Source organism: Artemia sp. Qi Xiang Cuo, chromosome 11, assembly GCF_049724085.1.
Source record: "Artemia sp. Qi Xiang Cuo chromosome 11, ASM4972408v1, whole genome shotgun sequence".
NCBI classification, from domain to species: domain Eukaryota; kingdom Metazoa; phylum Arthropoda; class Branchiopoda; order Anostraca; family Artemiidae; genus Artemia; species Artemia sp. Qi Xiang Cuo.
The window spans coordinates 70059448-70072377 of NC_142804.1; the positions used below are offsets into that span (position 1 = coordinate 70059448).

The 12930-nt window shown below is 36.8% G+C and overlaps 1 protein-coding gene across 1 annotated transcript in view; it reads left to right on the top strand.

Annotated features, from left to right (window-relative positions):
* LOC148947293 (von Willebrand factor A domain-containing protein 5A-like) overlaps window positions 1-11423 on the top strand; it is a 96108-nt gene extending 84685 nt beyond the window's left edge. Inside the window, exons 14-15 of the mRNA XM_089096558.1 lie at window positions 4616-4848; window positions 10498-11423. Of these exons, the coding sequence (XP_088952684.1) occupies window positions 4616-4848; window positions 10498-10688 (424 nt within the window). The 3' untranslated portion in view covers window positions 10689-11423. The remainder of the gene's footprint in view (window positions 1-4615; window positions 4849-10497) is intronic.
* Window positions 11424-12930: the final 1507 nt, after the last annotated feature.

Below are 12930 nucleotides of genomic sequence, written 5' to 3' on the forward strand. Positions count from 1 at the left end.
CGACCGGAAATGTGATTTCTGAGTAGTGTTCATTCAAAACTAAGCTTCAGCTCAGCCAGTATTTCTTTATTGTTCCTGTGAAGAATTCGTAATCAAACTATGAGTAAAAAGCGACAACAAACTTTGGACTTTTTTGCGCTGAAAATGCAGAAGAAAAATGAAGAAACTGGCAATAGTGTCAGCGCTCGAAGTGTCGGGTTAGTGGAGATAAATTCCCCCGCCTGCGACAGTCTTTCGGAAACAAGCGGAACAATAAATGGCTCAGGTCAACATGAAAGTTCGGTCTGCATCCCTGAACCCCTTGCAGGCTCCAGTAGCAGTAGCAGTCAGGAACCTCTCTCAGATATCTCTATGACGCATCACGACAAACCTGCTCAACCTATTCTTGAGAGATATCTAGCTTCCACTTCTAACGAAAGGAAATTCAGTGCACATTACTATAAAACTTATAAATGGTTTGAATACTCAAAAAGCTTGAATTTCGTGTTGTGTTTTGTTTGCCGCCATTTTTCTCGTGGGGACTCTAAGGACTAGAGAAACTGCTGAAAAAAGGGCTTTCATTGAGTCAGGATTTTGCAAGTGGTAAGACAGTTCTGCTCTAGTAATGCAATATGATGGTTCTGAAAGACATAGGCATTGTATGTCAGCATAGACGGAATTTAAGACAAATAGTACTGATACTTTGAGATCTATAGCGAATGTCTTAATTCAGTCCAGATCTCAAGAGGTTCAGGAAAATAGAGATCATGTGAAGTACTTTTTTTGCGCTATTTGCTTTCTTGGCCGCCAGGGTCTTGCCTTGAGGGGTCATGACGAATCAGAAACATCTGCAAACCGGGGTAATTTGGTTGAATTGATGGAGGAAGTGTCTAAAGGCAACGAAAAACTGAAGACCAAGTTACAGCGCCGATATGGTCATTATTGCAGTCATCAGTACCAAAATGACGTAGTTAAACTGATAGGAAATACTTTGCGCCAAGACATTATTTCATAAGTAAAATCAGCTAATTACTTTGCTATTCTTATCGACGAGACAAAATATGTTTCTAGAAAAGACCAATTAGGGATCCTACTCAGGTACATATCAATTGGAAAAGTAGTGGAGCGACCAATCGGCTGCTATCACATGCATAAATTAGACGCCGAGAGCTTATCCACCTCGATTTATGAAACTATAGAAAAGCTTGGTGTAGATTTGATGAGGTGTTTTGCCCAATGTTATGACGGCGCATCCGTTATGAACGGGGAATTTAACGGAGTTCAAGCAAAGTTTAGTGAGAAGGTACCTCAGGCAGTTTATGTACACTGTCACGCCCACAGATTAAATTTGGATTTGACTTTTTACTGATTGCCTAAAGAATATCAGCGAACTTTCGGAATTTTTCTCCGTGGTGCAAAGACTTTACACATTTATATCATGCGGCAATACTCGACACGAGCTATTTGTGGAATCCCAGCGCATTAGTGGGCAAAAAGTCTTGGAGCTTGAGAGGACCGTCCAGACTCGCTGGTTTTACGCAGTCCGCTCTATTTCGAAGATATAAGCCAAATTTGATTGTATTGTTGCTGTGCTTGCCTAATTCGTTGATAGTTCCAGCAGCGAGGCAGTGTGCGAAGCAAAAGGACTACTGGACAAAATCAACTCTGCCTCTTTTGTCTCAACTTTGCACATAATGGAAAAGTATTAGTGATTCTAATGTTTATGAGAGCAACTTCAATCCGAAAGTTTGGTAATTTATAAGGTACTTGCGCTGATTTCTGGGACATAGGAGACTCTCAAAAAGTTGAGAAATGATAACGAATGGAACAACTTAAGCAAAAATATATCCGAATTCTTGGCTTTACACGATATCCAGGAATCGAAATCTCCACAATTGAAAACCAGTGCTCGAAGCAAGAGAATTCAAGACATTCCCATTCGTCTCAAAGATTTTGTTTCAAACTCAACAACCGGTAAACGCAATACCAGTCAGCCAGTTCAATCAGACTCCGGTAAACTTCTGTACTTTGAGGTAGTAGACCGTTTCACGAGTGAGATGGACCAACGTTTCATGCAAAACATGTCTCTGCTCTACGCTTTATCTGTCTTCGATCCCTCAAGTTCCGAATTTCTCGAACTTTCCAAAGTGTAAAGGTTTATGCGACATTATTAAGGGATTCTCGATATCGATGACCATGCCAAAAAATCTCAGCTTTCTCTTGCACAGCTGCATCCGTCAAAAAGTGGTATTTCAAAAATGGATCTTCTTCGAGCTATCGAAATCTTATCCGAACTCCCAATTGCCTATTCTGCAGCGCAAAAACTGATGAAGCTAGTTGCTACTTTGCCTGTGACCACTGCCAGCAATGAACGATTCTTCTCAGCATTAGGGCGTATGAAGGACTTTCTGGGATCGACGATGGGAAACGACAGACTCAGTAATCTCATGATAATGGCAGTTGTAAAAGAGGAGGTAAAGAAACTGGATTTGGACAGATTAGTCGACAATTTTTCCAAGCAGCGAAATTGCCGCTACCCCCTGTATTAGGCATGTTTGCTCAATGTTTTTTTTTGGCATCTTCATTAAAAAAAAATCCTTGCCCCGCCCCCCTACCTTTTCGTGAGTTGGCGCCACGGGCCCCCCTACCTCCTGGATAGAGCCTTGCCTGTCAGTATCCTATGTATTTAGAGGAACTATTGTATCTTTTTCGAAGTTACCTTGTTTTTTTTTTATGAGCATTGAAGTTAGCGATCAGTATCCTTGGTTTTAGATACCTTTTTAATCTTTTAGGTACCGAAATTAGCAAACTGCGGCCCCGACTTTTTTAGCCAAATTGATCAAACCCGGGGCTGTAGAGTTTTTGTTTTACCGGTAATAACTTGAATATATATTTTTTAGAATCTTTTTTTAAGCATGTTTTGTTTTAAGAGTACGCATATTTTTTATAAGGCAGTCTATGCTCAACCTACCAGTCCAGCGCTAATTGATTTATAATTATTGAAAAATAGCTTAAAAAGAAATTAGTGTGGATGAACTAATTGATTTGTTTCAGCTTTACATATTACAGCGTAAAGCCCTGAAATTACCAAAGGGAGAGCAAGGTCTAAACTTTGGCCCTATAATTACCATGACTATCACCAGGGACGTAGATCAAGCATTTTTATTGGGGGGGGGGGCAAGAGGTATTTACGCAGATTCAAGGGGAATGGGCTATGTGATAATTTTTCTCCAAATTATTGGGTGGAAACTCTACTACGGTTTTAATGTATCAACGGAAGACGACAATTTCACTATCATTCCATAGCTGAGATTAAGTTCTATCCATCTGCTGAACTACATTTTCCAAATCGTTGTGCATAGTTTTTAAATGGAAAATGCGTTGAAAATTCGTTGGAAATTGTTGAAAAAATGACAATTTTCTTTTTCTTTTTTTTAGCATATTTAGATCCTTCTCCAATAAAAGTTTTAAGTATTATCATGATTCTGGCTCGGTGAATGGATAGATCTGAGGCTAATGAATCCATTGATACGAGTGTCTTGTCTTTTCGGTGTAATTTACAGCTGAAAGCTTGTCGCCAAATCATTTTTTTTTTTAGAGTGAACATATTCCATAAGAAGGAATTCTTTTCACGGCTTTCTTTTATCACAATAACCCCATATAAATGTCTGTTTTATTGTTCTGTCACTTTAAAAACAATATAAAAACCAAATATTCAAATAAAAGGACTATGAATAAAATTAATATTCCCTTCTTTATGTGTGGGATCAAGCTTCGATCGTCGGTTTGGCTTTGCTATTTGGATTTGTCATGATAAAATATTTAAAAAAAACTTTCAAGCATGACCACTGGTGTAGGAGCCAAAGCTCTCCCCCCCCCCTCGCTTCTGTGGGAAACAAGAATACTGTAGAAAAATGTACATCACTAGGAAAATGAGAATTTTTCCGAAACAAGTTTTGACTTGGAGCAGAGTGCAGAGAGGGGAGGCCAAAAATTGTCCTTTCTTGGATTCCTCTAAACGTTTTTCTGTTATAATCTTCTCTGGGACCTTTAATCCATTCGTGATTAAGTAGCAAGGTAAATCAAAATATGTGATGCCAAATGATCAAAACAGCGAATTCGCAATATCGTGGTAACAGCTTTAGGGATCATCTTGGAACTTTCAGGGAGTATTGGGAGGGGGGCAAATCTTGACTCGGGGGAATAGGGAAAGTGTGTAAATATTTTGTCTCTAATTTGTTAAAAATGTGAGTACTATGAGCCCGTGTTGGGCTAAAATCTATTCCCGTTGAAGCAGCAATGTAGAACGAAAGAAACCATGTGTATTGAGATTATTAAAATAGCATGAATGGAAATTTTCAAGGGTGCTGAGGGGCCAAGTGAACCACAAACTTTGACTTGGGGATTGCGACATAGGTAAATAAAAAAAGAACTATGTGTCGAGGTTATCAAAATGGCTTATCTGTAATATCTCTGGAAGATGAGTTTTGATTGAGCTGAAATTATGTGCCCAGGTTCTATTAAAAAAGATTACACTGTAGGAGACTTTTCAGATGTTGTTGAGACTTTCAACTTGAACTTGGAAAAAGAACTCCTGTTGTCCTGTTAAAAACTAAACAGCAAATTAACGGAAAAGATGGCAGCTTCCCTCCTGCTATGTTCTTTGTGTTAGAAAATTGAGGATTTTTTTTTTCAGATACATGTTTTCAATAAGAGGGGATCAACCCGCAGAAGTGGAGAGTGCTTTGATTCAACCTACAGAAAGTACCTTGGTCCAAATAGTTGGGTTCCAAAATTTCAACGGTGCTTTTCCTTTAGAGGACAAGCTGTGTGCTTTACTAGGTGTAGACCTTAAAACAGTGAGAAGCGGTGAGTCTTTGTTTATTTTTATTCTATTTTTCTGTAATTTGAAACATTTAAGGACATAAATTCAATTATGTTTTTAATTATAATTATAATTTATTACAATTTATATTTATAATTATAAATTATAATTATAGTATACATCTCTCGTGGCTATTAAAACCTTCTATTGTCACGGAAAGTTTAGTGGTGCCAAGTTGAATTTTTGAAAAAGTACAATTAAGTCTATGACATTAGCGCCATAAGCCATATATCAATCTTTAGTTGATCTGAGGAAGCATGGACAGCAGCACTAGTAAAGTGAGAGTCGTTAGATGGCCTCCTTGATGACTTTTTCATTTGAAAGGCTTACATTTCCAATTTTTTAAGCTGGGTCACAGCAAGTAAAAGAAAACGAAATCAGTGGAAAACATGATCAAATTACTTCTTTTTTTTTTTTTTTTTTCAAGACCAACAAACAATTTTCCCACTTTTGGAAAGTTTTACAGCTTAAGTTGAATTAATAGATATATTTATTTATTTGTTTGTAGTGATTTCGTATTAAACTTATTTGACTTATATAAAAATCAACTTGTGAATAAAGACGGGAGATTCATAAAAAGACACAAAACTAGGCAAGAAAACAAATTGGTTTGTAATAATACTGCAGGAAGGAAAGAATTAAAATAGAACAGAAGTAAAAGTGAAAGTAAAATCGGGTAAAAGGATAAAAATAGAGATGTTTGGCAGAAGAAAACTAAGCAGGAAATAAAATAGCTAAAACAAAAATGAGGTCATTTTACCGATGAAATTAAAATGCAAGAAATTGCATTGGGCGTGGCAACTGTCCTATAGTAAGTAATAAGTTTTATTGTACTAAAAGCCCTAGGGCCATGGCAATAGAAAACAAAAGGAAATTCTCTTTTGAATAACTGTCATTACATAAACATAACATAACCATCACATAGAACAAAGAGATTTCTCAAATCACAAAACAAAGAAAAACACATATTACAAAAATCTAATTCTGTGCTCCATTGCCAACCTGAGAAATTGTTCTAAATTTTATTTCTTACAAAGCAATCATCTCTCATTAAATCCACCAGCCATTTCTCATCAAACTCAGACTTTCCATATACTTCATCTCTCAACTCACTCAATTCTAGACACTCATACATCACATGATCCACAGTCTCATCCATGTGTCCACACATGGGGCAAAAGTAAGGACCACCTTGCCCTCTCCTCCTCCCTAAATGCTTCCTTCTTACCCCAAGTGGTAAACTCTTCCCCCTCAATTCAATTATATTCTTCAATTCCTCTTTCTTTAAATTCACCTTAAACAAAAACCCTTCACCCCATGTCTCCTCCACCGACGTGTAAAGGCGCAGGGAATTAGAAAGGTTTCTTTCATACTGCCAAATCTGTATCTCTTGATCACATAGAATATTACCTATCATCTTTGCAACCTCTTTATCTACCCCTAATCCATTATTCCACATTTCTTCTACTCCATCATCTTGTAAAATCCTCCTTATTTGGCGTTGCCATGAATTGGGAGATTAAGTGACCGCACTCGTTGTATATTCACTATACGTTGTCAAAACTTAGCCATAATCACCAGCCTACAACTTCTTAGGGAAAGAATCCCTAGATCTCCTCGAACTACTGAACTATTCATATTTCTATTAACATCTAGCCATCTCTTATACTATCCCAGTTGTATCCTTTCAAAATTATTACTTTTCTGGAATCCTGATACTTGTGAACCACAATACATCACCGATATCACCTTATTCCTGAAAATCTCTTTCTATATCCCAATATCTCTTATACCCCTTATCTGGCTCCTTAAAATTAAATTCGGGCCCATCCTACCCATTTCCTCACTACGTCCTTTATGCCTACTAAATAATTTACCCGTAGCCTTAAACGTCACCCTTAAATATTTCCATTCCTCCTTAACTCTGAGCTCTCTACTTCCAAAAGTAATCTATAATATTCCGGTTGTATCGTTTCGAACTTATCACTTTTCTGGAATCCCCTAACTTCGGAACCCCAATGCATTACCGATATCATCTTGTTCCTAAAAATCTCTCTCTGTATCCTAATATCTCTATATCCCTTATCAGGCTTCTTAAAATTAAATGCGAGCCCGTCCCTCCAAAAGTAATCTTATTTTCCTCACTTAATTGACGACCCTTCCCAAATACTAAAACTACTGTTTTACCGACATTCAACTCAAGTTTCTTATTAAATCCTGTAATAAGTTCAGTAACTTCTGTAACTTCTTACCTGAATCTGCAGCTAAAATTATATCATCTGCGAAAAGGAGCATGCATAACCTTGATATATCCAGTGTCCACCTTGGGGCTCCCTTCTCATCCGTAGATTTTTCTAGATTACTTATATAAATACTAAATAGCTTAGGCGATAGGGTACATCCCTGCTTACTCCTGTCTTATATTGTATTATTCTAGTCAAATTCCTACCAACCCTAACCACTAATTTCGTTACCCTGACAATTTCTACTAAAATAGCTACAAAAACAATCAGAAGATCCACCTCTAGTATACTCTCCATAAGTAGCACTCATTGTCAAATGTATTGTCAAATACATTGTCAAGTGCAACTTTCAAGTCAACAAATGCTGCATACTAACGACTATTTCTGGGCTTCCGACTATTTATTCACTAAGATTTGTAACGTAAAAATGTGGTCTACAGTTCCATATCCTTCTCTGAAACCTGCTTGAACCTTACTAAGCACCTCTTTCCAACATAACCATTTTTTCAACCTACTGTCTACTACCTTGAAAAATAATTTTGCTAAACTGTCACCTAGATGGATCCCTCTATAATTATCATGGTCACTTTTATCTCCATTCTTATGTAATGGAACCATCACCGACAGAGTCCACTTTTGTGGCCAAAACCTTGTCTGTAAAACAGCTGTGAAGAGTGATGACACGATTTGAAACAAATATGCTTTTTCCTACTTCCACATTGATGTTGGTATGCCATCAGGACCAGGTGCCGATTTTCCCTTCATCTTTTTCAATGAAGTCCATAATCTCTGGCGGTTTGCAAAACCGTTAGGGTTCTGACAAGTGTACTTTCCCTGTTCTATAAAAATGCCACACTTTTTGGCCTCAGGCACCATAAGCATTAAACTCCCCAATACTCTTTCTTTCCCTCGGGGAAAGATCTCTTGCTTAGTTTAGGATTATCTTCCTATACAAAGGCCAATCTAATCTTAGCCTTTTTCTAGGCTTCAGACCCTACCTAGGCTAATCAGAAAAGTTAAAGGTATAAAATAAAGAAATCGTACTTTTCACTTTGAACGCAATACAAGAACTGTAACTCAGAACTCTTGCAGTTAATAGATACACTTTGAGACACGCCTTTGCGCGCTATGCTCTGGACCTCTGTTTGAACGGCTGAGTCAAAATCAAAATTATCCAGCATCCTTTGAAGATGTATGCTCTAGATTTAACCTGTATGAGTCATCGCTCGTCTGTATTTTCAGGCTTAGATTAATTAGTGAATTCTTTCCGGACGTCACGGGGTAATAGATCGATCCAGAGTTTAAACATTGAAGATGAAATAAGTTAAATTTACAAAATGGGCGTTTTTCTGATAAACAGGGCCATAGGTCCCAACACTCCTGTTTGTTCGTATTATCCCCTTTATTCCCTGCCAGAACGATTTCTTATCCTTATTTATATACTCCTTTACCATTTTTCTATTACTCTCCTTCACTTTTTCCACTTTGTTTGTCATTACCAACTGGTTATATTCTTTATGAAGCCTACAGTATACTAACAACCGATTTTCCTCCGAGAACGATGGATGTTTAACATTCCTGAATGCTGCAATTACTTCTGTTCTTTTACTTAAGTATTCCTCATAAAAAAAAATGCTTGGTTCTTGCTTTTTTCTTCTTATCCATGTTCTTAAGACTTACTTCCCTCACACCTGAACATACAAGATTATCAATACCTTTATCAATTTCACCCTTCCGTACTAAATCCTTACATTTTTCCAACTCCTCTTCTTCACTTTCTACACTAATAATCTAAATAAATCTCTCTTCTTCTACATCCTTTACTCTTAACCGAGATTAAATCCCTAAGCTTCAGCTTCACTATTGAAAGTAACTCCTTTTTTGCTAGACCTAAATTTCCTACATACTGTTATTTCAAACGAAGCCTCAATTGGCACATGGTCTGACCCTGCCATTTCCAAAACCCTGAACCCCCCCCCCCCGCATGATGGTAAGAGAAACAACTCTACCAAAACATAATCCACCCCACTTGAGGCAATACCCGAAAAACATGTAAACTCTTCCACATTTTTATCCTCTCCAACTCTCCCAATTAAGACCATTAAATTTTCCATCCCACAAAAATCCAATAACAACAAACCCCATTAATTTATATTCCCAGCATGGTCCTTACTTGCACTTACCTCCACTCCTTCCTGATTAGCATTAGACTCAAACACTTCATTCGCTCCAAAACTTGGTAGAAGATGATCCTCAGGCAGCAATGGACCACAAAACTTCTCCATTTTATTGCTAATATCGGCATTAAAATCACCTAAAAACACAAATTTATTATTAATAAACATTCTCTTATAACAATATGTCTCTCCACTTAAAAGGTCCTATGTATCTTCACTACTACAATAGCAATGTTAATATGTTTCCCATAAGACGTTCTTCAGTAGTTTCGCATGACCAATAATTCTTTCTTGCGGGATACTGTTGATCAACAAATATGCTCTGGCAACCAAGAACGAGTCCTTGTTAGTCACGTCCTGGTCAACAAAACTCGTTATTTGGTAATTATGTTGGCTGATCAAAAAAATTAAGTATTGTAATGACAACTTATATCACTTATCTCTCACTTTGTAGTAATGATGAACAATTAATATTTCTTTTATAAAAACTATTTTTTTTACTTTTGTGTCATAAATTCTGTAAATGGTTCTGCTTTAGATGTAATCAGGGCCGTCACGTATGTGTGGGGGGGGCCAATTTTTTTGGTCGCTCGGTAGGAAAAAGAAGTCGGTAAAATCATGGCGTGAAGCGCCACCATTTTCCGACGCCGCTAAAATTCTTTGTTCGGTCCAATAACGACCAAGAAAATACTGACATGTCATCTATAGAAATTTCAAACTTGGTCGGTAAATGCAGAAGTTTTACCGACTCCTGCCGTGATTTTACAGATTGTACCACAATTTTCCATTTTGTTAAATAAACAGTATTAAAATAGTGACATGATATGTACCAAAATCTGAATGACGGTTGGTAAATGCAGCGGTTTTGCCGACTCTTGCAGTGATTTTATGTATTGTATTCAAAACGGGCATTATGCTAATTTTTTTACAAAACAAGTCAGTAAAAATGACGAGCCAGTCAGTAAAACCTCTTGTCCCTCCCCCCCCCCCAAAAAAAAAAAAAATTTTGGATAGTAACGAGCCTGGACGTAATAAGATGTTAGATTTTCCACTTTTTATGCTTGTAACAGTGATCTGTCTATGACAGTGTATGATTATGAGTATGACAGAGTATGATTACTATGAATGATGATTTTATATTTTTAGTCAGATAGATGGTGGTATCTTACTCGCAACAGAAGGAAGCATTATTAATACAAATTTCTTTTTGTAGAAGCACAGAGGCTAGATCTACCAGAGGAGTGCGTGATTGCGCTTTTGGTTATTAAATACATTGAAGAGCATTTCCCTAATGAAAAAGATACTTGGGACCTGGTTGTAATGAAGACGAAGAATTTTCTAGAAAGTGAGCCGAAAATGAAGTCGAAAGATGTGGCTTTTTTGTGCAAAAATATAATTATTTGAAACACCAAACGCGAAACTTTTTGCGTGGGTCTGTAATGTTTGAACCTGTAAATGTCTTCGTAACTGTGTAAACTGTTTTGTCAACAAGCTTTTTTTTCATTTGTTGTGAATATGTGTATATTCACAACCCCCCCCCCCCTCCATATTCAGCGAGAAGATGGGTCCCCTGATTGGTCCAAAGGACCCCAACAAGGATATTTAGAAGAATAATTATTTGTGGTTTTAAGGTTCTTCCCCCCCCTCTATGGAAATTTTTCCTTATCCGTTTTAAGTTATTTCAATATGTTTGTTCTTATTTACAGATGCCGTAATGTAGAAAGCGCACTTAATATCAGGTTAAAGGTTTTTTCGAGTTGGGTGGGGGAGGTCAAAGGAAGATTGTCCTTAGTAATCCTATAGTATATTAGCTACTCACAATATCTGCTAACACTGCACCGAAAGGTGAGGTTGTTCATAAGTATATCTACTTTCTTTTTAATGTGTTATTTCCTACAACAAAATCCTTGTCTGTAATTTTCGATGCTTTTTAAGGGTTCCCTTCTTTAAAAACAGTGTTTTCACATACCATCTCAGTTTCTTAGTGTCAGCAGCAATCTTTGTCTTAATATTGTACGCTTATAAATGATTTGGACTATGATATGAATGGCTTAAAAAAGAAACCTGTATTTTTAATGAGTTCTTGTGTGAGTTTTGTATTTAAAATTATTTGTTTCTAATACAAATATATTATCTGGTGTTTGTTCTTCGCCGGAGTTGAGTTGAAGAATTATTAAGGCTACACTAGATTCTGAATTTTGAAGCTAGACTAGAGCTGACAAGTCCCCCACGGGCTGATCTGATCAAAAAATATGCTCCAGTTTAAAAGACAAGTATATCCTGTATTTACCTGGCATTATTGATAACTAAAGATTTAGTTTTATTACTGATAACGGTCACTGCATATGTGACTGAAATATCTGGTATTTATGCGCATTTCTTTCACTGTTTGTGAAACACTGTCGATTAAAAGGATTTCGTCCCTATTTGCACTTTTATTTATTAACGGGCATATTGTTAACGCTACTCTTTCGTTGTAAAGTTATGCTTTAAGGCAGGGGGGAGGGGATGAACATTATAGAACATTTTACGAACCTGATGGTCTGCTAATTAACCGAGTTTTTTTTTTTTTTTTTTTTTTTTTTGCCATGTTTGCTTATCAATGACTACTTGGCCCTAGTTAAACACAAATTTCCGCTTGTAATAATAAAAAAGAAATAGGAGGGAGGGAAGCACCGGTAAATAATTGTGTTAGTGTTTTATTCCCTGAAAAATGACTGGAGCTTATAACTCCCGTGACAGTAAGGCATAATATGCGATCTGAAAAGCCAAAAGATAGGTTCGAAATATCGAGTTTTTATGGCATCGTTAGTAATTGCCTCAATTCTTTTTTATCAATATTAATATAATATTGAGGTAGTATCGTGTAAAATTGGCATTTTGGGGGATTAGAAGGAACAAGGAATCTAGCACAAGTTTAACAGAAGGATAAGATAAATGTCTAATAAAGGAAAAAGCTATAATTAGGCGGAGGTTGGATTGGCTAACACCCCCTAGCCCTCCGACAATTGCTCTGACAAGGATAAAAAGGAGCTTGTAAATTGGGTTATAATTAGTCCTAGAAGAGGTCCAATTTTTTGAAAAGTTATTAAGAGGGCTAAGATCTTCCATTGGCCTAATTGTGCATCTGGAAAGACGAGAGTTAAGGGTTTTTTGAAAGAAGATAAGAAGTGAAATCTGCTTTTCAGGTTAAATGAATGAATTGTATTAATGAATTTTTTTGTCTTGCGGTCTTTAGCCGTCTGAACAACCTTCCGTAGAATAAAATGAAAGTAGTAAACGCACATTAGGTTTGAATCTGTTGAAACTATAGTTTAATATTTCTAACCATGCTATTAAAAGATAGAATTTCAAGAAAATTTAGACGATCACAGCTTCTTTTCTCCATTTCTTAAAATGGACAAGAAGAACTAAGAGAAAACAAATATGTTGTTTTCTTTAGCATAAGAAAAACAATTTTCTTATGCTAAAAAGTGAATTAAAATCGCCTAGCTGCTTCTACTAACCACTAATCGCAGTATGAAACCACCTGTCGTCAACACAATAGCCCAAAACTGTGTCAGTTTCTTAGTTAAGTTTACCGCGAGGGCAACCACTCCTTTGTGAATTGTGACAGGCAGTTCTGGACCGTATTTCCGAGCGTTTG